The 27313-nt window shown below is 40.9% G+C and overlaps 1 protein-coding gene across 4 annotated transcripts in view; it reads left to right on the top strand.

The window, feature by feature from the left end:
• The window catches only part of ankrd50 (ankyrin repeat domain 50), a 37311-nt gene extending 11759 nt beyond the window's left edge, over positions 1 to 25552 (top strand). For all 4 annotated transcript variants that reach the window (XM_062039887.1, XM_062039888.1, XM_062039890.1 and 1 more), the window contains 2 exons: positions 23524 to 23756; positions 24999 to 25552. In XM_062039887.1, coding sequence (XP_061895871.1) covers positions 23524 to 23756; positions 24999 to 25060 — 295 coding nt within the window. In that variant the 3' untranslated portion in view covers positions 25061 to 25552. The remainder of the gene's footprint in view (positions 1 to 23523; positions 23757 to 24998) is intronic.
• The last annotated feature ends 1761 nt before the right edge of the window (positions 25553 to 27313 follow it).

Genomic DNA, 27313 nt, shown 5'->3' with positions numbered 1-27313 from the left:
ATAATTATCCAGCTGGAGCGACAAAAGAGGCTTCTATGGTGATAGTTTCCAGCAATATGGCCCCGCCCAAGTCCTTCCACAGGGTGAAGGAGCCACTTCAAGTTAGTAATCCTCGTCTCTGTGCCGCAAAGAAACTACATTTATTAGGAGTGAAGACAGGAAGCCATGCTAACCGCTAAGCTAGCATGGATGTACATAAACAAGAGCGTAAGTGCTTAGTAGCTTTGACAGGAGTGCAGAGTCACCAACTATGTACAGGAAGTCATAATGAAAGTCTAGAGTAATCATTTATTTTTAATAAGTAATCATTTACACTACCGCATTATTATTATTATTGTTAAGAAAGTGATTAGCATGTTTTTAGGAGGTAATTAGCAGTGTCTTACTGAGGTCTTCATGACAAATTAGCCATAACTGGTTCATGTCACGGTGACAAAATGGCTTTTGCCTCCAAATATCAAATGGGAAGCAGACCCTCCCCCACCCCCACCCCTGACCCTTCCCTCCCCCACCCCTCTTTTCTTTCACTCCTGCTCCACACATTTCATGTCTGCCATTCTGCTGTGGACTACTGTCCTGGTCCAGACCTGTGGACTACTGTCCTGGTCCAGACCTGTGGACTACTGTCCTGGTCCAGACCTGTGGACTACTGTCCTGGTCCAGACCTGTGGACTACTGTCCTGGTCCAGACCTGTGGACTACTGTCCTGGTCCAGACCTGTGGACTACTGTCCTGGTCCAGACCTGTGGACTACTGTCCTGGTCCAGACCTGTGGATTGTCCCAGCCCGTAGTCTCCAAAAGGATCCGTGCATGAGTTTATGTGTAGGACTTGTCAACGCAGCGTAGGCAAAGACGGTGTGTGTGTGTGTGTGTGTGTGTGTGTGTGTGTGTGTGTGTGTGTGTGTGTGTGTGTGTGTGTGTGTGTGTGTGTGTGTGTGTGTGTGTGTGTGTGTGTGTGTGTGTGTGTGTGTGTGTGTGTGTGTGTGTGTGTGTGTTTGTTTTCTTGTCTGGCCATCTGCTGACGTTTGTTGCACCAACTCAACACACACACCCGGGGCGGTGAAGTAGGTCAGTAAGGTAAATGATTTTTGAAAGCCTCACCAGAGTCAACAGGCCTCTCTCTCTCTGACTGTGGCCTGACACCATCTTTCCCAGAGAAGAGCGTGTCATGGCTGACTTCACTTTGACCCCCGCCCCTACAGAAAAAGCAGGTTATTAAAGGGACAAAAATAGTCTGAACCCAACAAGGAGGAGTTCCTGGCCGCATGCAGACTTTGATTGATTGATTGAGACTTTTATTAGTAGATTGCACAGTGAAGTACATATTCCGTACAATTGACCACTAAATGGTAACACCCCAATAAGTTTTTACACTTGTTTGTTCAAAAAGATAAACGTATGACGGGGGGGGGGGGGGGAGAGCTAGCATTTACAAGTTAGCATTCACAAGCCTGATGGCCTGTGGGTAGAAACTGTTTGTCAGTCTCGTACTCGTGGATTTCAGGCTCCTGTATGGTCTGCCTGATGGTAGGAGGCTGGAGAGACGGTGTACTGTCCTTGATGATGTTGTGTGCTCTCCTGGTGGCCCTGGTAGACTACATGTCCTGTAGTGAGGCTGGAGAGACGGTGTACTGTCCTTTATGATGTTGTGTGCTCTCCTGGTGGCCCTGGTAGAGTACATGTCCTGTAGTGAGGAGAAGAGACGGTGTACTGTCCTTTATGATGTTGTGTGCTCTCCTGGTGGCCCTGGTAGACTACATGTCCTGTAGTGAGGAGAAGAGACTGTGTACTGTCCTGTATGATGTTGTGTGCTCTCCTGGTGGCCCTGGTAGACTACATGTCCTGTAGTGAGGAGAAGAGACGGTGTACTGTCCTGTATGATGTTGTGTGCTCTCCTGGTGGCCCTGGTAGAGTACATGTCCTGTAGTGAGGAGAAGAGACTGTGTACTGTCCTGTATGATGTTGTGTGCTCTCCTGGTGGCCCTGGTAGACTACATGTCCTGTAGTGAGGGGAAGAGACTGTGTACTGTCCTGTATGATGTTGTGTGCTCTCCTGGTGGCCCTGGTAGACTACATGTCCTGTAGTGAGGAGAAGAGACTGTGTACTGTCCTGTATGATGTTGTGTGCTCTCCTGGTGGCCCTGGTAGACTACATGTCCTGTAGTGAGGGGAAGAGACTGTGTACTGTCCTGTATGATGTTGTGTGCTCTCCTGGTGGCCCTGGTAGACTACATGTCCTGTAGTGAGGGGAAGAGACGCTGTACTGTCCTTTATGATGTTGTGTGCTCTCCTGGTGGCCCTGGTAGACTACATGTCCTGTAGTGAGGAGAAGAGACGGTGTACTGTCCTTTATGATGTTGTGTGCTCTCCTGGTGGCCCTGGTAGACTACATGTCCTGTAGTGAGGAGAAGAGACTGTGTACTGTCCTTTATGATGTTGTGTGCTCTCCTGGTGGCCCTGGTAGACTACATGTCCTGTAGTGAGGAGAAGAGACGGTGTACTGTCCTGTATGATGTTGTGTGCTCTCCTGGTGGCCCTGGTAGACTACATGTCCTGTAGTGAGGAGAAGAGACGGTGTACTGTCCTTTATGATGTTGTGTGCTCTCCTGGTGGCCCTGGTAGACTACATGTCCTGTAGTGAGGAGAAGAGACTGTGTACTGTCCTTTATGATGTTGTGTGCTCTCCTGGTGGCCCTGGTAGACTACATGTCCTGTAGTGAGGAGAAGAGACTGTGTACTGTCCTTTATGATGTTGTGTGCTCTCCTGGTGGCCCTGGTAGACTACATGTCCTGTAGTGAGGAGAAGAGACTGTGTACTGTCCTTTATGATGTTGTGTGCTCTCCTGGTGGCCCTGGTAGACTACATGTCCTGTAGTGAGGAGAAGAGACTGTGTACTGTCCTTTATGATGTTGTGTGCTCTCCTGGTGGCCCTGGTAGACTACATGTCCTGTAGTGAGGAGAAGAGACTGTGTACTGTCCTTTATGATGTTGTGTGCTCTCCTGGTGGCCCTGGTAGACTACATGTCCTGTAGTGAGGGGAAGAGACTGTGTACTGTCCTGTATGATGTTGTGTGCTCTCCTGGTGGCCCTGGTAGACTACATGTCCTGTAGTGAGGAGAAGAGACTGTGTACTGTCCTGTATGATGTTGTGTGCTCTCCTGGTGGCCCTGGTAGACTACATGTCCTGTAGTGAGGAGAAGAGACTGTGTACTGTCCTTTATGATGTTGTGTGCTCTCCTGGTGGCCCTGGTAGACTACATGTCCTGTAGTGAGGAGAAGAGACTGTGTACTGTCCTGTATGATGTTGTGTGCTCTCCTGGTGGCCCTGGTAGACTACATGTCCTGTAGTGAGGAGAAGAGACTGTGTACTGTCCTGTATGATGTTGTGTGCTCTCCTGGTGGCCCTGGTAGACTACATGTCCTGTAGTGAGGAGAAGAGACTGTGTACTGTCCTTTATGATGTTGTGTGCTCTCCTGGTGGCCCTGGTAGACTACATGTCCTGTAGTGAGGAGAAGAGACTGTGTACTGTCCTGTATGATGTTGTGTGCTCTCCTGGTGGCCCTGGTAGACTACATGTCCTGTAGTGAGGAGAAGAGACTGTGTACTGTCCTGTATGATGTTGTGTGCTCTCCTGGTGGCCCTGGTAGACTACATGTCCTGTAGTGAGGAGAAGAGACTGTGTACTGTCCTGTATGATGTTGTGTGCTCTCCTGGTGGCCCTGGTAGACTACATGTCCTGTAGGCTGCTCCTGATATGTACTGAGCACTCGCTGGAGTGCCTTCCTGTCCTTAGCAGTGCAGTTTCCATACCAGACCGTGATTGAGCTGGTAAGGACACTCTCAACCGTACTTCTATAGAAGTTGCTGAAAATTTTGGGTGGCATGCCAAATGTTCTCAGCCTTCTTAGGAAGTACAGTCGCTGCTGGGCTTTCTTTATTGTTTGTTGGGTGTTGTGATCCCAGGTGAGGTCCTCGCTGATGTGGGTCCCGAGGAATTTAAAGGCTAGAGAGAGAGATCAGAAATGATAAGAAAAAGTGTCTACATTTGATTATTTACAATCCGAAGAGGTATGATGAGGAAGGGAGGGTGTTAGTTTAGGGTTGAAGTTAAGTTAAGTTAAAGTAGCAATGATCGTTACACACACAGTAGGTGTGGTGAAATTTGTCCTCTGCATTTGACCCATCACCCTTGTTCACCCCCTGGGAGGTGAGGGGAGCAGTGGGCAGCAGCGGTGCCGCGCCCGGGAATCATTTTTGGTAATTTAACCCCCAATTCCAAGCCTTGATGCTGAGTGCCAAGCAGGGAGGTAATGGCTCCCATTTTTATAGTCTTTGGTATGACTCGGCCGGGGTTTGAACTCACAACCTACCCATCTCAGGGCGGACAAGTTGCCTGGAGGTGTTCTTTTAGTGCGGTTTTAAAGGAGGATAGAGATGCCCTTTCTTTTACACCTGTTGGGAGTGCATTCCACATTGATGTGGCATAGAAAGAGAATGAGTTAAGACCTTTGTTAGTTGGGAATCTGGGTTTAACGTGGTTAGTGGAGCTCCCCCTGGTGTTGTGGTTATGGCGGTCATTTACGTTAAGGAAGTAGTTTGACATGTACTTCGGTATCAGGGAGGTGTAGCGGATTTTATAGACTAGGCTCAGTGCAAGTTGTTTAACTCTGTCCTCCACCTTGAGCCAGCCCACTTTGGAGAAGTGGGTAGGAGTGAGATGGGATCTGGGGTGGAGGTCTAGAAGTAATCTGACTAGCTTGGTCTGGGATGTTTGGAGTTTAGATTTGAGGGTTTTGGAGGTGCTAGGTTACCAGGAGGTGCATGCGTAATGGAAAAAGGGTTGAACGAGAGTTCCCGCTAGAATCCTCATGGTGCTTTTGTTGACCAGAGAGGAGATTCTGTAGAGAAATCTCGTTGGTTGGTTAACCTTTTTGATTACTTTGGTTGCCATTTTATCACAGGAAAGATTAGCCTCTAGAATGGAACCTAGGTAGGTGACCTCATCTTTCCTGGTGATAACAATGTCACCTACTTTTATGGTGAAGTCATTGACTTTCTTAAGGTTGATGTGGGACCCAAACAGGATGGATTCAGTTTTACCCAAGTGTATGGATAGCTTGTTGTCAGCGAGCCAGGTGCAAGTTCTACAGAGTTCAGCACTGAAGATTTTCTCCACCTGTGACTTGTCCTTGTCTGATACTAGCAGGGCAGAGTCATCCGCAAACAGTTAGCTTAATGGAACTATTGTTCTTAAGCACTTGAACCCTCCCTACTTCCCAGACTATACAGCGCACCGGCATATAAGACGCACCCACTACTTTTCCAAAAAATACAAAATTCCCAATATTAGCCGCACCGGACTGACTGTAAGGCGCAGATATATACGTTGAGAAATGACTTATTTACACAGAAATGTTCTGTAAATGTTTATTTACTTACCTTTCCAAACGGTATGTGTAACACGGCAGTAAAAGGGCTGACCAAACAAAACAGAAGTCATGGTCATGGACCCACTAGCTGCGCAAGCTAGCTCTCCAATCAGCTAAACAGACTCAATAACTCCACGCTGACATTTTGCTGAATTTACAAAACTGAAACAATACAAAAAGAATGAAATTATAAAACACTCGTAAATGTGTTAGAATATTAGCTCATGCTAACGGTGCTAGCTTGATTATAATTATAATAGCAGGTACAAATATGCATGAAAATACTCCTACAGACGTCACACATGGGACACTTTAGTAAGTAAGTGTTTTAGTTATATTGTAAAACCTACAAATGTTGCCTGGAGTGATGAATGAAGAATCCACACGAGTAGAAACGCTATGGACGGCTGGAAGACGCACACAGCAAGTCAGTTGGAGAAAAAAAAGAAGTGATGAATGAAGAATCTATACTCGTAGAAATGCTATAAACTGCTTGAAGTCAGAACGGCACTTCTACTTCCAGTTGAAAGCTCAGTCTAAACAGAAGGGCACTGAACTCGTCCATAAGATGGCACCATAGCACAAACAATAATACACCGTTTCAGTGTCTTTGCTTGTTTTTGGATTTTTTTTAAAACTATTTGAACTATTTGCATTATGGCCGTCAGCAAAGACAAATCCATAAAGTAGCCGCAGCGTTTTTGTAAGCCGCGGGGTTCAAAGCGGAGAAATAAAGTAATGCTTTACAGTCCAGAATTGACAGTATATAAATAACCTGTTCAAACAAGAACCACCTCCAGAAAAACACATTTGTTTGGTTTATTTGCATTTTGTTTCTAGAAAGGTTTGGTGTAAAAGTGACAATGTTTTGAAAACAATGTGAGGAAGATTGATCATTTCAACAATACATATTTGTATCAGTTCTATCATCAATGAAGGATATAGCCCATTACCGTCTTTTGTCTACCACTGTGGGTCTATTCAGCTCTATTTTCATAGAAAAGGCGCATTAAAGGAGTGATATTATGATGTATTGTCTACTTAACATGTCACCGTGTCATCTTCAAATCTCTTTGCTGCTGTTTTGTTTGATCAGCCGTGTTACACAAACAATTAAAGCACGGAAATAAACACTTTTATGTGTAAATAACTCATTTCACTACAATTTAGTGGGTGTGCCTTATATTCTGGTGCAACTTATAGTCAGGAAAACTTGAATAACTTATATAAATATCAGCTCCAAATATCCTCTTTGACTGCTAATCGGCATCAGCCCTTTAAAAACATATCAATGGACCTCCAGTATCAGAGTATTGCTACTTTTAAGGCATCAGCCCTTCAAAAACATATCAATGGACCTCCAGTATCAGAGTATTGCTACTTTTAAGGCATCAGCCCTTCAAAAACATATCAATGGACCTCCAGTATCAGAGTATTGCTACTTTTAAGGCATCAGCCCTTCAAAAACATATCAATGGACCTCCAGTATCAGAGTATTGCTACTTTTAAGGCATCAGCCCTTCAAAAACATATCAATGGACCTCCATTATTAGAGTATTGCTACTTTTAAGGCATCAGCCCTTCAAAAACATATCAATGGACCTCCAGTATCAGAGTATTGCTATTTTTAAGGCGTCAGCCCTTCAAAAACATATCAATGGACCTCCAGTATCAGAGTATTGCTATTTTTAAGGCATCAGCCCTTCAAAAACATATCAATGGACCTCCAGTATCAGAGTATTGCTACTTTTAAGGCATCAGCCCTTCAAAAACATATCAATGGACCTCCAGTATCAGAGTATTGCTACTTTTAAGGCATCAGCCCTTCAAAAACATATCAATGGACCTCCAGTATCAGAGTATTGCTACTTTTAAGACATCAGCCCTTCAAAAACATATCAATGGACCTCCAGTATCAGAGTATTGCTACTTTTAAGGCATCAGCCCTTCAAAAACATATCAATGGACCTCCAGTATCAGAGTATTGCTACTTTTAAGGCATCAGCCCTTCAAAAACATATCAATAGACCTCCAGTATCAGAGTATTGCTACTTTTAAGGCATCAGCCCTTCAAAAACATATCAATAGACCTCCAGTATCAGAGTATTGCTACTTTTAAGGCATCAGCCCTTCAAAAACATATCAATGGACCTCCAGTATCAGAGTATTGCTACTTTTAAGGCATCAGCCCTTCAAAAACATATCAATAGACCTCCAGTATCCGAGTATTGCTACTTTTAACAAGCTGTGTTTTCCAAAATCCAAAGGGCTGCACTGTCAGGCTCCAAAGTGTTGAAAAGAAAGGAGCAGTACACAACACAAGACTGAGGCACAAAAGAAAAGCAAGTAAAAGTTGATGGTTATCTCCACACGGCCTTGGGATACAAAGACACACCTTTGTTTAGACTGAGCACTTCCAAGGCCGCAGAGTCCAAACCTTACACGACTTGCCATTAGTCAAGTGTCGTAAAACACACATTTTATTTTGTAGGAGCTGTTTATCCCCCGCCAGCTGTGACTTTCAGCTGGCCAAGACAAAACAGGTCTTGTTAGTAGATAGTCATCACCACTTGTGACTCACCTGTGGGCCAGACTTCTTTTAAACCTTAGCTTCTTTTCATCCCTGGCAGTGGATTATTTTGCAATATACTAAGGAGATGATTTGTCTCCAGGTGATGAGTTGGTCCAGAAGACTTGACAGGAAGTCCCAGGGCAACAGAACTCAGCTTGAGGGAGAATGCAGAGCATCCTTCCCACTAAAAAGGGTCCGAATGGTTGCGCCGCAGAGGATTTGGTAGCATCCTTCCCACTAAAAAGGGTCCGAATGGTTGCGGCGAATGTTTGTTCAGCTGTTGTAGCGCCGCTTAGTCATCAGACTCTTCTGTCTTTGAAGTGACGTACCTTTAACTTGAATGTAGGCGTGATGGCATGCTTGGAAAGTGCACTAATACCTCATTCTGGGAATGCCCAACATTCACACAACAATCTTCTAGCTTTTTAGTATTAGTATTATTATTAAAGACATTCACACATAGAAGATTCTACACCAAAAACAAGATTTTTATTGTTATTATTATTATTATTATTATTCTGTGAATGTCCAAGCATTCACTTAAGAATCTTCTATCTTTTTAGTATTATTATTATTATTAAAGACATTCACACACAGAAGATTCTACACCAAAAACAACATTTTTATTATTATTATTATTATTATTATTATTCTGTGAATGTCCAAGCATTCACACATAGAAGATTCTACACCAAAAACAAGATTTTTATTATTATTATTATTCTGTGAATGTCCAAGCATTTACACAAGAATCTTCTATCTTTTTAGTATTAGTATTATTATTAAAGACATTCACACACAGAATATTCTACACCAAAAACAAGATTTTTATTATTATTATTATTATTATTATTATTATTATTATTATTCTGTGAATGTCCAAGCATTCACACAAGAATCTTCTATCTTTTTAGTATTAGTATTATTATTATTAAAGACATTCACACATAGAAGATTCTACGCCAAAAACAATATTTGTATTATTATTATTATTATTATTATTATTCTGTGAATGTCCAAAAATTGACACAAAGATTCTACACCAAAAGCAACATTTGTATTATTATTATTATTATTATTATTATTATTATTATTATTATTATTATTATTATTATTCTGTGAATGTCCAAGCATTCACACATAGAAGATTCTACACCAAAAACAAGATTATTATTATTATTATTATTGTTCTGTGAATGTCCAAGCATTTACACAAGAATCTTCTATCTTTTTAGTATTACTATTATTATCAAAGACATTCACACACAGAAGATTCTACACCAAAAACAAGATTTTTATTATTATTATTATTATTCTGTGAATGTCCAAGCATTCACACAAGAATCTTCTCTTTTTAGTATTAGTATTATTATTATTAAAGACATTCACACATAAAAGATTCTACACCAAAAACAACATTTGTATTATTATTATTATTATTATTATTATTATTATTCTGTGAATGTCCAAGCATTCACACAAGAATCTTCTATCTTTTTAGTATTAGTATTATTATTATTAAAGACATTCACACATAAAAGATTCTACACCAAAAACAACATTTGTATTATTATTATTATTATTATTATTATTATTATTATTATTATTCTGTGAATGTCCAAGCATTCACACATAGAAGATTCTACACCAAAAACAAGATTATTATTATTATTATTATTCTGTGAATGTCCAAGCATTTACACAAGAATCTTCTATCTTTTTAGTATTAGTATTATTATTAAAGACATTCACACATAAAAGATTCTACACCAAAATTATTATTATTATTATTATTATTATTATTATTATTATTATTATTATTATTATTATTATTATTCTGTGAATGTCCAAGCATTCACACAAGTATCTTCTATCTTTTTAGTATTAGTATTATTATTATTAAAGACATTCACACATAGAAGATTCTACACCAAAAACAAGATTTTTATTATTATTATTATTATTCGGTGAATGTCCAAGCATTTACACATAGAAGAAACGTTAGCATGCTATTGTTTGTATGCTAAGGTTTTATGCTAGTTTTTTACCTAATTGTGTATGTTTTAAGCTGAAAATTATGGATTTTGATACTTGGCGCCATCTTGGAAGTATGCCATCCATCCATCCATCCATCTTCTTCCGCTTATCCGAGGTCGGGTCGCGGGGGCAGCAGCCTAAGCAGGGAAACCCAGACTTCCCTCTCCCCAGCCATTTCGTCCAGCTCCTCCCAGGGGATCCCGAGGCGTTCCCAGGCCAGCCGGGAGACATAGTCTTCCCAACGTGTCCTGGGTCTTCCCCGTGGCCTCCTACCGGTCGGACGTGCCCTAAACACCTCCCTAGGGAGGCGTTCGGGTGGCATCCTGACCAGATGCCCGAACCACCTCATCTGGCTCCTCTCCATGTGGAGGAGCAGCGGCTTTACTTTGAGCTCCCCCCGGATGGCAGAGCTTCTCACCCTATCTCTAAGGGAGAGACCCACCACCCGGCGGAGGAAACTCATTTTGGCCGCTTGTACCCGTGATCTTGTCCTTTCGGTCATAACCCAAAGCTCATGACCATAGGTGAGGATGGGAACGTAGATCGACCGCTAAATTGAGAGCTTTGCCTTCCGGCTCAGCTAACATCTCTAATATTATTCAATGTTAGCATGCTAATGTTTTATGCTACCTTTTTAGCTAATTTTGTATGTTTAGACTTACAAATAGTACATTTCGGTATTTCCTCTTACCATGTCATGTGCTAGCATGCAAACGTTTTAGCTAATTTTGTATTTTCTAATCTACAAATCTATGTTTTTAATACTTGGCGCCATCTTGGAAGTATGCTGACACCTCTTATATTATATGTTAGCATTCTAATGTTAACATGCCAACATTTTATGCTAGCTTTTCAGCTAATGTTGTATGTTTACATTTATAAATAGTGCATTTTGGTATTTCCTCTTACCATGTCACGTGCTAGCATGCCAACGTTGTATGCTAACTTTTTAACAAATGTTGTATGGTTTAACATAACAATCTTGGTTTTTGATACTTGGCGCCATTTTTGGAATATGCTAACATCTCTTATATTCTACAACATTAGCATGCTAACATTTTATGCTAGCTTTTTACCTAATTTTGTATTTTTTAACATAATCGTAGTTTTTGATACTTGGCGCCATCTTGGAAGTATGCTAACATCTCTTTTATTATACAACGTTAGCATGCTATTGTTAGAATGCTAACGTTTTATGCTAGCTTTTTAGCTAATTTTGTGTGTTTTATCCTTAAAATCTTGGTTTTTGATACTTGGCGCCATCTTGGAAGTATGCTAACATCTCTTATATTATACAACGTTAGCATGCTAACATTTCATGCTAGCTTTTAACTATTTTTTGTTTAAACCTAAAAATCATGGATTTGGATGCGATGCCAGATTCAATCGACCCCCAGCCAGAGGTTCAGGGCACATCAACATTTCTGCAGACATATTCTAGTGACCAATTATGGGCGTATCCCTACGTGCATCCCTATAGAACTTAAACAAAAACTTCTTGTGTTGGTCATTCAAGACATGTTTTCAGGCTCAGAAACAATGCCGTTAAAATATCACAGTGTTTTTTGAACAACACAAATGGAAAGAAAAGTGTAGTCTTTGCTAGTATGAGTAAACAACAATGTAGTTGGCAATTGTACGACAAGCAAAGTGAACATTTACGACACTTTTGCAGTATTTGTCAAACAGATACAACGCTAGGGTGGCAAGTTTGGTGCTATTTGTGTATTGTAAAGTTGGATACCATGTTTGGACTGGACTTTGTCAGGGTTTCATCCAGCTTCCAGCTGCCCTAACATGCCTTTTCCTTCAGGACAAAAGAAGTGGCGTCCAATGGGGGGGAATTAGCGCAGTCACGTGGGCGCAAACAAATTCCAGCAGTTTTTGTTTGTTGCTGATGGGACACAAACGTTAGTTTAGGTGTGACCCCATGCAAAGATGAACGCTCATAGATAGTAGACATGTTTTCTACCTAACTAACTTACTCCAAATGGCTGCTGCTGATATTGCAAGTCCTCAATAAATCCCATTTGAGAGATCTGTTATTAGTTCCTGGGAGGACTGAGTGGCAAAATAGTCAGGAAATGACTCAAGTCTTGTGTAGACATGGACCGATTATTGGCACCGATATTTGACTATTTTTTTACATCAGAAAATACAATACATACACATATGATAGCAATACTTAGTATTTGAAAACAAAGTGCTGGTTGCCTGCTGTACTTACCTGTCATAACAACAACTTACTGGTCCACTTTGCTTTGTTTTTGCTACAAGCCTCCTCCGTCCGGGTTCCCTGATTCAATCAAATAATAACTAATAATAATTTTGCTACAAGCCTCCTCCGTCCGGGTTCCCTGATTCAATCAAATAATAACTAATAATAATTTTGCTACAAGCCTCCTCCGTCCGGGTTCCCTGATTCAATCAAATAATAACTAATAATAATTTTGCTACAAGCCTCCTCCGTCCGGGTTCCCTGATTCAATCAAATAATAACTAATAATAATTTTGCTACAAGCCTCCTCCGTCCGGGTTCCCTGATTCAATGAAATAATAACTAATAATAATTTTGCTACAAGCCTCCTCCGTCCGGGTTCCCTGATTCAATGAAATAATAACTAATAATAATTTTGCTACAAGCCTCCTCCGTCCGGGTTTCCTGATTCAATCAAATAATAACTAATAATAATTTTGCTACAAGCCTCCTCCGTCCGGGTTCCCTGATTCAATCAAATAATAACTAATAATAATTTTGCTACAAGCCTCCTCCGTCCGGGTTCCCTGATTCGTCTGCGTGGAGTTATTGAGTCTGTTTAGCTGATTGGAGAGCTAGCTTGCACGGCTAGTGGGTCCATGACCATGACTTCTGTTTTGTTTGATCAGTCCTTTTACTGCCTTGTTACAGACACTGTTTGGAAACAATTAATGTATGTAAATAAACATTTACAGAATATTTCTGTGTAAATAAGTCATCTCACAACGTATATATCTGCTACTTACAGTCCGGTGCAGCTAATCTATGGATTTGTCTTCACTGACGGCCAATTATTTTTTTTAAAAACAAGCAAAGACACTGAATGGTGTGTAATTCTTTGTGTTATGGTGCCATCTTTTGGACATGTTCACTTTAGACTGAGCTTTCAACCAGAAGTATAAGTGCCGTTGAGTTAGTAACCGTCCATAGCGGTTCTACTCATATGGATCACTCCAAGCAACGTTTGTAAGTTTTACAATATAACTAAAACTATTCTTACTGACTAAAGCGTCCCATGTGTGACGTCTGTTTTCACGCATATTTGTACATGCTATCATAATGTAATCAAGCTAGCGGGTTTTACAAGTGTCTGTGTTAGTATTATTAACTTACAATAACATTATTTTTGTATTGTTCACTTTCACAAATTCCTCAGTAACTTCAGCAAAACGTCAGCGTGGAGTTATTGAGTCTGTTTAGCTGATTGGAGAGCTAGCTTGCGCAGCTAGTGGCTCCATGACCAGGACTTCTGTTTTGTTTGGTCAGCCCTTTTACTGCCTTGTTACAGACACTGTTTGGAAACAATTAAGGTATGTAAATAAACATTTACAGAATATTTCTGTGTAAATAAGTCATGTCACAACGTATATATATATATATATATATATATATATATATATATATATATATATATATATATATATATATATATATATATATATATATATATATATATATATATATATATATATATATATATATCTGCGACTTGTAGTCCGGTGCGGCTAATCAATGGAACATATTATTCTCTTGAAAAATGTAGTGGGTGTGTCTTATATACAGGTTTGTTCTATAGTCTAGAAAATACAATCTCTAGTCTTGTGCTTTACGGCTGATTGGAAAGAGAATCCACATTTTCACTGCTGGACTCTAGAAAGAGGTTCCGCAGCCTCCGAAGTAGAACCTCCAGGTTGTGTAACAGCTTCTTCCCTCAGGCCGTAAGACTCTTGAACGCATCATAATTAAATGATCCCCTCAACTCCCCCCAAAAATGGATTAACTCGCTGGAATAAAAAAGACAATATAACATACATCCATAAACGTGGATGCATGTGGAAAAAGTGCAATATATTTATCTGTACAGTAATCTATTTATTTATTTATATATGCACCTTATTGCTTTTTTATCCTGCACTAGCATGAGCTTATGTAACGAAATGTCCTTCTTATCTGTGCTGTAAAGTTAAAATTTGAATGACAATAAAAAGGAAGTGCAAGTCTAATAAGAAGAGGTTTCCACTAAAGTGCAAGCAGGGCAGCTATTTAGTGCTTTGTGGGTCTCTTCTGCACTGGGCGGCTCTTGAGGTTGAGGGACGCCAAAATGGGCGCACTTTCATGTGGTGCACGGCAGTGGAAAATTAGGGCGGCATTTTAGCAAGCGAGCAAGAAATAAAGAAGTGCAATCCCCCCCCCCTTGTGACGAAGCAAGTTGAGAGGAGAAAGCACCATGCAATGATGAGTCAGCATCACATTGTGGTATACAAACACACTTTGCATGGACTCAAGAGACAGACACTTAGCAGAAAAGAAGGAATTAGCTAAGGTGTAGCGTAAAAAGTGGCAGGATTAAGAAGCCTTACTTTTCTCCTCATAAACTGGACCAAGATCTTGAGGGATAATCCGGACTTGGCAGGAAAAGAAGTCCTTGCCAGTCATCCCAAAGCGTGTGTGTGGAGATTGACGCACACCTCGGTGTTGACATGGCTTCGGGGGTTTGGAGAGGATGAAATTTCAGATTCCGTGGGCTAAGTCAGGAATGTGGACTGGGAAGAGCTTGGGGGATTTGCAGGAGTTATCTGAGGCACGAGTGCTGGCCAAAGAAGAGGTGTCATTAATATAGGGTTCATCACTGATGACTTGGCATACAGACTGCACACACTCACCAAGACAGCAAATACAAATATCTTCAAAGAAGAGGTGTCATTAATATAGGGTTCATCACTGATCACTTGGCATACAAACTGCACACACTCACCAAGACAGCAAATACAAATATCTTCAAAGAAGAGGTGTCATTAATATAGGGTTCATCACTGATCACTTGGCATACAGACTGCACACACTCACCAAGACAGCAAATACAAATATCTTCAAAGAAGAGGTGTCATTAATATAGGGTTCATCACTGATGACTTGGCATACAGACTGCACACACTCACCAAGACAGCAAATACAAATATCTTCCGTATAAGTCCCACATGTTGTGACATGACTTATTTATTTGCTAAATGTATATTTACATACCTTAATTGTTTCCAAACGGTAGCTGTAACAAGGCAGTAAAACGGCCGACCAAACAAAACAGAAGTCATCATCATGGAGCCACTAGCTGCACAAGCTAGCTCTCCAATCAGCTAAACAGACTCAATAACTCCACGCTGACGATTTGCTGAATTAACTAAGGAATTTGTGAAAGTGAAACAATACAAAAAGAATGCCATTGTAAGTTAATGATACTAACACAAGTTGGAGTATTAGATAAGGCTAACGACGCTGACGATAGCACGTTGAAATATGCATGAAAACACTCCTACAGACATCACACATAGTAAGTTGTTTTAGTTATATTGTAAACCTTACAAACGTTGCTTGGAATGATGAATGAAGAATCCATGCGAGTAGAAACGCTATGGACAGCTAAAGGAGTAAAAGCTCTAATTGGAAGGTGAGCTAACATTGGCGCCGTAGCACAAACAATAACACACCCAATTAGTGTATTTTTAAAAACTATTTGTATTATGGCCGTCAGCGAAGAAAAATCCGTAAATTAGCCGCACCATTTTATAAGCCGCAAGTTTCAAAGTGTAGGAAAAACGTAGCGGCTTATAGTCCGGAATTTACGATACTTGACTTTTAGCAAAGGTTTTTCTAAGGGAAGAGTGAGTGGAGACAGACGCGTGGCTCTTGTTGTCTCCACTAAAAATAAAAGCTTCAAACAAACAACAATGTGGTGAGTGTTCCTGTGAGCGGTCCCATGACCGAGCATCTGCCATACCAACGTCATGAGACTTCATCCCGGAGATCACCACTTTTACATTTGGAAATGTTAGCAACGTTTTGAAAAGAATATTAGCACCTCACACATCTTGGCAGCTAGCATGACTGGGGAACCAGCAATGAACTGACTGGGATCCTGGGTCACACCCAGTTGAAACTGGTTTGAAAGCAGTTTAGTAGTTGTACTGAGGCGGATACAAAACTACGTTCAATGCCCACAAAGAAATTGACTCTAAAATCGTTAAGACTTTTCCAAAAATGCTAACATACATTGGCTTTGCTATTGACATGCTACTTATTAGCATTAGTGATTTTACATGGCGATTTCAACACCTCCAAATTTGTGAATGAAAACTACGACGACGATGCACGCTACAATCAAACATTGTCATCACTTTGGTGAGCCAAAGATAAAAAAAAACACATTTTAATCCAATCCAATCCACTTTATTTATATAGCAACAAAAATGTTTCCAAAGTGCTCCACAACAATATTAAAAACAATATTAAAATATTATCCTTAGCTCCACCAATGACTGAATAAAAACAAGAAATAGATAAATATAAAAACAATATAAAAATAAATATATATATATATATATATATATATATATATATATATACACTACCGTTCAAAAGTTTGGGGTCACCCAAACAATTTAGTGTTCGAGCCTTCATTTCTAAGAACAAGAATAGACTGTGGAGTTTCAGATGAAAGTTCTCTTTTTCTGGCCATTTTGAGCGTTTAATTGACCCCACAAATGTGATGCTCCAGAAACTCAATCTGCTCAAAGGAAGGTCAGTTTTGTAGCTTCTGTAAGGAGCTAAAGTGTTTTCAGATGTGTGAACATGATTGCACAAGGGTTTTCTAATCATCAATTAGCCTTCTGAGCCAATGAGCAAACACATTGTACCATTAGAACACTGGAGTGATAGTTGCTGGAAATGGGCCTCTATACACCTATGTAGATATTGCAGCAAAAACCAGACATTTGCAGCTAGAATAGTCATTTACCACATTAGCAATGTATAGAGTGTACTTCTGTAAAGTTAAGACTAGTTTAAAGTTATCTTCATTGAAAAGTACAGTGCTTTTCCTTCAAAAATAAGGACATTTACATGTGACCCCAAACTTTTGAACGCTAGTGTGTATATATATATATATATATATATATATATATATATATATATATATATAAACATTACTGCCATCCAACATCTTGTAAGTGTAATTACACCTTCATGTCATACATGCAAATGATAACAACACAAGATCTAACTGGGCAGCAGTTATCATGATAAGCTCATTTTCAAATGTTGCAATAAAAAACAGTTAAACAATATTTACTAACATACACAAAAAGTAACAACAATTGGTACTGTTGATTCCCAGGTACCAAGAATTGGTAGCGTATTGCTTCAAATGGTTTTCATGCATCTTTGTACGTGCTATCACAATGTAATCAAGTGAATGTCATTAGCATTGGTTAATATGCTAGCACGTTTACGAGTGTCTGTGTTAGTATTATTAACTTACAATGGCATTCTTTTTGTTTTGTTTCAATTTCACAAATTCCTCAGTAAATTAGCCAACACGTCAGCATGGAGTTATTGAGTCTGTTTAGCTGATTGGAGAGCTAGCTTGCGCATGACTTCTGTTTTGTTTGATCAGCTGTTTTACTGCCTTGTTACAGACACTGTTTGGAAAAAATATGTAAATAAACAGACGATAGCGCAGAAATAATAGCCTATATGTAATATATAAAATAACACATATTTTGATTCTGAAAAATAGCGATGGTTGAAGGACCGGAAATGGCGCATTTGCTCACATGAGTTGAAAAATATAGCTAACGTAGATCCACACTGATCTTCCAGTCTTTTCTACTTAACATCCATTAAAAGATTACAAATATATTGGTAGCACCTACTCAGTGGTTAGAGTGTCCACCCTGAGATGGGTAGGTTGTGAGTTCAAACCCCGACCGAGTCATACCAAAGACTACAAAAATGGGAGCCATTACCTCCCTGCTTGGCACTCAGCATCAAGGCTTGGAATTGGGGGTTAAATCACCAAAAATGATTCCCGAGCGCGGCCACCGCTGCTGCTCACTGCTCCCCTCACCTCCCAGGGGGTGATCAAGGGTGATGGGTCAAAAGCAGAGAATAATTTCGCCACACCTCGTGTGACAATCATTGCTACTTTATATTACTACTTTATATTACATTATTACTAGGGCTGCAACAACTAATCGATTACAAAAATAGTTGGCGATTAATTTAGTCATCGATTCGTTGGATCTATGCTATGCGCTTGCGCTGAGGCTACGTTTATTTTTATTTATTTATTTTTTTAACCTTTTTTTATAGACTGCAACATTTACAAACAGCTGAGAAACAATAATCAAAATAGTAGGGGTGTAACGGTACGTGTATTTGTATCGAACCGTTTCGGCACGGGGGTTTCGTTTCGGTGCGGAGGTGTACCGAACGAGTTTCCACACGGACATATTAAGTAGCGTACTGCACGTTGTGTAAACAATACTCAAAATGCCGGACATTTGAGGCATTTAAGGAACTCCGCCCTGACAGCTCCGCAAAAGAGGACATGTCCGGTGAAAAGAAGACGTATGGTCAGTCTATCCTAGCCCGTTAGCTGCTAGCATGCTAGCAAAAGAGGACATGTCCGGTGAAACCGATCGCTGCTAGCATGCTGGCAGCTAACGGGCTAGGATAGACTGACCATCCGTCCTCTTTTCACCGGACATGTCCTCTTTTGCGCGGCTGTCCGGGCGGAGTTTCTTAAATGCCTCAAATGTCCGGCATTTTGAGTTAGGGTTGCGTGTATTTTCAATGTACGTTCAGGGTTAAGAAGGGGTTAAAAACAAAACAGCAGCATTGGTGAGGGAGGGGCAGAGACAGAGAGAGAGAGAGAGAGTTATGATAAACACGCATGCGTCACATTTAATTTTGTATTATCTATAGCAGGGGTGTCAAAAGTGTGCATTTTTGTAACATTTTCCTTCTTTTATTTGGCAAGTTGAAAGAACATGGCGCCAGTATGCGGGTTTTTTCAATAAAATACTGGAAAGGATAGAAATGTAGTTTGTCTCTTTTATCCGATTATTAATCGATCAATCGAAGCAATAATCGACAGATTAATCGATTATCAAATGAATCGTTAGTTGCAGCCCTAATTATTACTTTCATTTACTTCCACGTTAAAAAACACTCATTTTTAAGATGTGGCAACTTTGATCTTATTTTGTAGTAGTAGCGACTTCCACTTGGTCAACTTCCTTAGTTTTCACTTAATGGAAGGCCACATTGGGGCCTGTGCGTGTTTACACTGGAGTCTGCTTAAGATCACATTTAGAACAAATCCCATTTGGGGTCCTGACTTCTTCTGTTTTGTTTGATGTTGTCATTACTGCCACAAGTGGTGGTAAAGTGTACCGCTGGCAGCTGAGGAACAGCAATGGTTGAATGATATCAGTTGTATTTATTACTCGGGCAGAACAAAGCGACTAAGTGACCTGAGCTGTTGGATCTCTCTGGCCAAGTGTGCAAATACAGATGAGCTCACGAGGGTCAGGAGAGTTGAGGTGTTCACTTTGTGAGCGTCCCTGCAGTGTGCCAAGAAGCAACCCGGCAGATGGCGAGTGGATTAAAGGTCTGTATCAGTGGGCATCAACTGGGACATACGTGGAGGACTCCAGGATGAACCGTGTCGTCGGACACGCTCGGTGTCGGCCGGCAAAGTGGCTTTTGTGGCGATACCTCGCAGAGTTGCCTTTTTTGTCCGCAGCTCTCGTCTTTCCACTCTTTGACGGCCCCAAAGTAGCTGAATTGCGGGCCAACAATGGCCTCTTTGTCGGGCCCACTTGCTGTCACTGTGGATTTGATTGTCTCAGTGGGCCACAGAGGCTCGGCCCATTCACGCCCAGTCATCCCCGCGGACGCACATTCTTCTTGGCAAGCCTCCCAGATGGCAGCGCAGGTTCCCCGCCATCAGGAGAGATTAGGCCAAGTCGTGTCATGATGAAGCGAGGACTATGGTCTTAGAGTGGTAAGAGATTTGGGCACTGAGAGGTTTGGCATAGTCTTGTAAGGACTGTGTCTACATGACTTCATAAGTACTCTTCCAGGTCCTAAACATTTGACAGGAGGACAACCGTCATACCGGCTCAGAAATGGAATGGCTTGGGAGACAGTTCTATACTTCTGTTTCAATTGGTTGTATTCCGTCACCTGACTTCTTCCCAAAAGTGAAAACCAACCAAGCCAGGATGGCTGTTGTACAGCAAGCAACTTGTTGTACAACAAGCAACTTGTTGTACAGCAAGCAACTTGTTGTACAGCAAGCAACTTGTTGTACAGCAAGCAACTTGTTGTACAGCAAGCAACTTGTTGTACAGCAAGCAACTTGTTGTACAGCAAGCAACTTGTTGTACAGCAAGCAACTTGTTGTACAGCAAGCAACTTGTTGTACAACAAGCAACTTGTTGTACAGCAAGCAACTTGTTGTACAGCAAGCAACTTGTTGGACAGCAAGCAACTTGTTGTACAACAAGCAACTTGTTGTACAGCAAGCAACTTGTTGTACAACAAGCAACTTGTTGTACAGCAAGCAACTTGTTGTACAGCAAGCAACTTGTTGTACAGCAAGCAACTTGTTGGACAGCAAGCAACTTGTTGTACAGCAAGCAACTTGTTGTACAGCAAGCAACTTGCAAACCGCTAACAAAACAGGCTCAACTATTCCTGCCAGCAACGATGCAATGGAATAGATCCTTATTTTTGATCAAACAAAGACTTGTCCAGTGATATCATGGATTGTCTGTCGGTGGACTTCCCAGACATATGGAACTATTGTGCTCAGACATCATTGTAGACCACTAAACAGATGAAAACTTAGAAAAGCATGGAGGTCTACAACTTCTTTGTGTGTGGTGGAGTCAGGACAATTGCTATCAAGACTCTCACAGATAAATATGCACCGTGTTTGCTCGGGTAAGGTCGTATTTCACCATTTAACTTTGCGTCTAAATAAGCCATGTTTGTTGTAAGTAGCTTGTTTTTCCCATCTTTGTCAAAATGTAACTAACGTCAACATTGTGTATGTGCTGAAAGATTCATTTATGATTGTTTATCAAAATATAACTATAGATGTCAACATTGTGTTCGTGCTGAAAGATTCATTTATGATTGTTTATGAAAATATAACTATAGATGTCAACATTGTGTACGTGCTGAAAGATTCATTTATGATTGTTTATGAAAATATAACTATAGATGTCAACATTGTGTACGTGCTGAAAGATTCATTTATGATTGTTTATCAAAATATAACTATAGATGTCAACATTGTGTACGTGCTGAAAGATTCATTTATGATTGTTTATCAAAATATAACTATAGATGTCAACATTGTGTTCGTGCTGAAAGATTCATTTATGATTGTTTATCAAAATATAACCATAGATGTCAACATTGTGTACGTGCTGAAAGATTCATTTATGATTGTTTATCAAAATATAACTATAGATGTCAACATTGTGTACGTGCTGAAAGATTCATTTATGATTGTTTATCAAAATATAACCATAGATGTCAACATTGTGTACATGCTGAAAGATTCATTTATGATTGTTTATCAAAATATAACTATAGATGTCAACATTGTGTATGTGCTGAAAGATTCATTTATGATTGTTTATCAAAATATAACTATAGATGTCAACATTGTGTACGTGCTGCACCTATTGTATTGCTTTTGGTTGTGACTTTCATTCCAGTGCAAAATTGTATTTTTAATATTTGTTGGTTTTATTGAACTTGGTATTTAAAAGATGACATTTCAATGACAATGTATAAAGTATACAAGAAATACAAGTGTATTGCATATGATTATGTATTATTAATGACATAAGTGGTTACTATGGGCAATGTTATGGTTAATGGAGGTCAACATATGTTCCAGCCCGTGTTTGAATGCTCTGCTAAAACAAGTCTGAGAGCACGTGTGGCCTTGCAAGGTGACTGACGGTATCTCCGTAACGGAAAGCCTCAGCTCGCCCGGAGCACGCCTTCGCCAAGGTTTCCGTATCGATTCATTGATTTGCTCAACCTCATTAAATGCAATGCTTAATTAACGTGGGCCCATGATTCAAATGTCACCAGGCTGAAATCCTCGGATCACTTTATCTTCGTCTGCCGAGCTGGAAGTAACGTAATGAGTGTGGAGGAAATGACATTTTGCTCTGAACGCCTTTGTTGACGGGCTGTGGGTCACTTAGCATTCATGTGCCACATAAACGCCACAGCTGACAGACGACACGTCCTGTCGCGTCTAAAGACCCAAGTCGGGTTGTTTTTAAATGAACTGTCCACTTCTTGTAGGGGCTACCATTCCATTAAATCAATGATGTATGCCTCTTCCAGGCTCCTTATTTGGAAGACATACAGTAGCTGCCTGCTAAGTTATCAAATAAATAAACCTCCATAATTGGTTGATTTCATTTCCTTGCCTTGTAAAAGCTGTGAATGTCAGACACTCCACTGAGATGTTTGCACTGTGTTGTCTCTTCATTTACTTGCTGAAGTCTACTTCAAATGCAATGGTAAGAAAGGTGCAAAACTGGAGCATAAGACAGGATCTCTCAGTGAGGTGCAGTCAGACCCATTTTACAATATTACTTTATTTACAATAAATACATCCATTATTGACTTTTACTAATCCATGTCCACAAAAATCCATTATTTCCCCCACATCTAGTAAACATAGATAACTGCGGTAAAACTCCCGAATTTTAGTGTTACCATTTTAATTTAGAATTGTGGAAAACAGAGAGACTGACAGGCGGCTGTGATGTTTTGGTGAATTTACGAAACTGAAACAATACAAAAAGAATGCCATTGTAAGTTAATAATACTAACACTTGTAAAGGCGTTAGCATATTAGCTCATGCTAACGACGCTAGCATCATTACATTACGATAGCATGTATGAATATGCATGAAAACACTCCTACAGACATCAGAGTTGTTTTAGTTATATTGTAAAACTTACAAACGAATGAATGAAGAATCCACACGAGTAGAAACGCTATGGACAGACAGAAGACGGAACAGCACTTCTACTTCCGGTTGCAAGCTCAGTTTAAACGGAAGGGCACTGCAGCCAAACTCCATACAACAAATAATAACACACCCATTCAGTGTCTTTGCTTGTTTGTTTTTTTGCTTTTTGCATTATGGTTGTCGCTGTAGAAATATCCATAAATTAGCCGTATCGTTGTTTTTGAAGCCGCAGGGTCCAAAGCGTAGGAAAAAAGTAGCGGCTTATAGTAGGGTAATGGATATTTGGATGTGAATGATGCACATTTAAGGTCAGGTGTTGCTATGGTAACAAGTCATCATTGAGCATCCTCTCCCACCCTCTCCTAGATGTGTGCTCCTGCCTCTCCTGAGCGCCAAGCCGCCACCGCAGGCTCTCTTCCTGCTGGTGGACTCGGTAGACCAAGGTGGGCAGCTGGGCGAGGCGGAGCAGAGGTCGCCGGCGGACTCCCCCCGGACCATCGCCGAGCTCCTCGCCACTCATCAGCAGTTCCTGCCTCCGTGGCTCCTGCTGGTCTGCTCTGCGCGGAGACAAAACAAAGCCATTACCAAACTTTTCACCGGTAGGTTCTCCTCCCACCAGTTGTTGATGATAAGCAACACATGTCATGATGCAACGTCAGAAAGAGTGTAAATACATAGGGGTGTTGCTCTCCATCTGATACAGCAAGTATGGGCTTGCATGGGGAAAGTCCTGCAAAGTGATTACTTGTGTGTGATATCATGTGCAATACAAGCAGTCCTGTAACATTTTTGCTTGAGTGTGATATCACATGTAATACAAGCAGACCTGCAGCATGTTTACTCGTTTGTGATATCATGTGCGATATAAGCAGCCCTGGAGCGTGTTTACTCGTGTGTGATATTACTTGCAGTCTTGCAGCGTGTTTACTTTAGTATGATATGACGTGCGATACAAGCAGCCCTGGAGCATGTTTACTCGTGTGTGATATTACGTGCGATACAAGCAGTCTTGCAGCGTGTTTACTTTAGTATGATATGACGTGCGATACAAGCAGCCCTGGAGCATGTTTACTCGTGTGTGATATTACGTGCGATACAAGCAGTCTTGCAGCATGTGTATTTGTGTGTGATATCATGCGCGAAACAAGCAGCTAGTGGGTCCATGACTTCTGTTTTGTTTGATCAGCCGTTTTACTGCCGTGTTCCAAACAATGAAGTTAGAGCGCGGCACAGTGGGACAGCAAAGGGCGAGATGTTAGTCAACCTGTGAGAGTTGTTTACAGGAGTGTGGATCACATCTGTGGGGTCTGGTTGTTTACAGGAGTGTGGATCACATCTGTGGGGTCTGGTTGTTTACAGGAGTGTGGATCATATCTGTGGGGTCTGGTTGTTTACAGGAGTGTGGATCAGACCCGTGTGGACGTGGGGTCTATGTGTTTACAGGAGTGTGGATCTCATCTGTGGGGTCTGGTTGTTTACAGGAGTGTGGATCGGACCCGTGTTGACGTGGGGTCTGTGTGTTTACAGGAGTGTGGATCAGATCTGTGGGGTCTGGTTGTTTACAGGAGTGTGGATCAGACCCGTGTTGACGTGGGGTCTGGTTGTTTACAGGAGTGTGGATCAGACCCGTGTTGACGTGGGGTCTGGTTGTTTACAGGAGTGGGGATCAGACCCGTGTTGACGTGGGGTCTGGTTGTTTACAGGAGTGGGGATCAGACCCGTGTTGACGTGGGGTCTGTGTGTTTACAGGAGTGTGGATCAGACCTGTGTTGACGTGGGGTCTGTGTGTTTACAGGAGTGTGGATCAGACCTGTGTTGACGTGGGGTCTGTGTGTTTACAGGAGTGTGGATCAGATCTGTGGGGTCTGGTTGTTTACAGGAGTGTGGATCGGACCCGTGTTGACGTGGGGTCTGGTTGCGGGACGCAGCGAGGCTCACTTTGACTTGGCGCCTGGCCACTGACTGTAAAAGCCAGTGCCACGCAAGCTGCTCCTATAATATTTCCCCAAGACTGCCAACATGCAACCCCCAACCCTCATGCTGGATTAGAGTGTGGACGGCCATGGCTGCCTTCTCCCACACTTAAAAGCCACTGACAGCGCAGATGGTTTTGATGTTGCAGATTACATTTGGCTTCTCCAATTTGCATATTGACTCACTCTGCCGCAACATTGACCGTCTGCCACGTAATTACCAGTGAGTTATGTCATCCTGACCATGGCTTTGTTAGCTAGTCAGATAGCAGATTATCTCAAAACGTTATGGCTGGATTTCGATGAAACTTTCAGGTTGTGTTTGAAATGGAATAAGGAACAAGTGATTAGAATTTGGGCCCGATCCGGTGTTCTGTCGAACTTTGATGCTTCCCTGAAAAAAGCTAGCGGTTGCATAAAACGGTGACTAAAATGAAAATGTAAGATGTCATTGATTGTGTCAAGATGAACTTCCTTACACTGCATTTGTCTGCATGCTTGATCGTCAGAAGATACAATGAAAGAAACCATTTAAAAGCACTCATACACACTTTATATATATATATATATATATATATACACATACATATACACTCCTACAGACGTCACACATGGGACGGTTTAGTAAGTAAGAATTGTTTTAGTTATATTGTAAAACTTACAAATGTTGCTTGAAGTGAAGGATGAATAATCCATACGGGGAAAAATGCTGTGGACCACTAGAAGACAGAACTGCACTTCTACTTCCAGTTGAAAGCTCAAAAAAAAAAAAAAGAGCCCTGCAGCACCTGCAGTGAGTGAACTTGTCTAAAAGATGGCGCACAAACAATAGCACACCTTTTCTAAGTCTGGGCTTGTTTTGAAGAAAATAAAACTATTTGTATTAAAGCCGTCAGCAAAGATAAATGAGTTGCACTGTGTCATGAGCCGCAGAGTCCAGAGCGTAGGAAAAAGTAGCGGTTTATAGTCTGGAATTTACTGTAGATTAATGATCATTTTAAGAACCGTATTGAAAATGGTTCAATTATCATTTACATAGCAAATCATATATTGTGTTGCGTTATGGCCAAAGGGTGTTTATCAGGCTTGTCCAAAAAAAATAGATTTTCGAATGAATTGCGATTCTTATTTGTAACGATTCATAATCGATTTAAAGAAATGAAAAAACAATGTCCATGTCCAGCCACTTGATGAAATGTTTGGGTAGAATTCAATTAAACAATACCAGTTTTCTTTTCAGTAATAAATACATTCATCAGAGCTGTTTATTTTATGGAGGAATGAAGTTAATTATAGAACGGGCACCCGATGTTATTGAAAAAGTATTGATTTTGAATGGAGAATTAATTCTTACCCCCAAGAATTGAATTGAATGGAATCACGTGATGCCCAAAGATTCTCCTGTTTATATATATCGCCTATCCCTAATTCCACTATAAATATCTTCAAAATGTACGAGTGTCTTTCAGGAAATGTCCAAAATAGGATAAAGAACAATCGATTACATTTTGGGACTAGTATGTATCATTTCTACTAGGTTACCTTACCTTTATGTTTGGAGCTTCAACTTGTGTGTGTGCGTGTGCGTGTGCGTGTGCGTGCGTGCGTGCGTGCTCGTGGCTCTACCTCCACCCGCAGGGACAAAGACAGTGGATGACTGACAAGACTCACTTTATTGTGCTAGAAATAGCTGAAAAAGTTAGAGCCGGATATTGCTTGAACTTTCAGGAAATGTGTGAACTAATGGCAGTTGTGGATTCAGGACTACAGTGGGGAGGCGTAGGGCCTGGTGCAGGTCTGATGTTGAGGGACGGCTCTTATATCGTCCTCCCTCTTCCTGCCCTCACTTTTCCTTTTCTGTCCTGTCCGTCTTCTCGCTCTGCTTCAAATTGCAGAAGGTAAACAGTCTCCTTCAGTCACATGTGAAAGGATATGAATTTCTCCTCATTTCATCTGATTGACTTTGTGCACCGGGAGACTCACAATAGCTCCGGCTTTGCTCCACGCTTTTTGCTTTTGTCTGGATTCAGTCTTCTGCTTCCAGTTCACTGCAAGGGTGGCTTTTTTTCTTCTTGCTCACGGCCGCGTATAAAAGACGTACACAAACAGAATAGAGCGTGGCCTTCATTCACGTGTGTAAAGTAGGACACATGATGCCAAGTGTCTCCTGAAAGTCCAGTGAC

This window comes from Entelurus aequoreus, linkage group LG28 (genome assembly GCF_033978785.1).
Source record: "Entelurus aequoreus isolate RoL-2023_Sb linkage group LG28, RoL_Eaeq_v1.1, whole genome shotgun sequence".
Classification (NCBI taxonomy): Eukaryota; Metazoa; Chordata; class Actinopteri; order Syngnathiformes; family Syngnathidae; genus Entelurus; species Entelurus aequoreus.
This window is presented reverse-complemented; position numbering and strand designations above follow the sequence as displayed.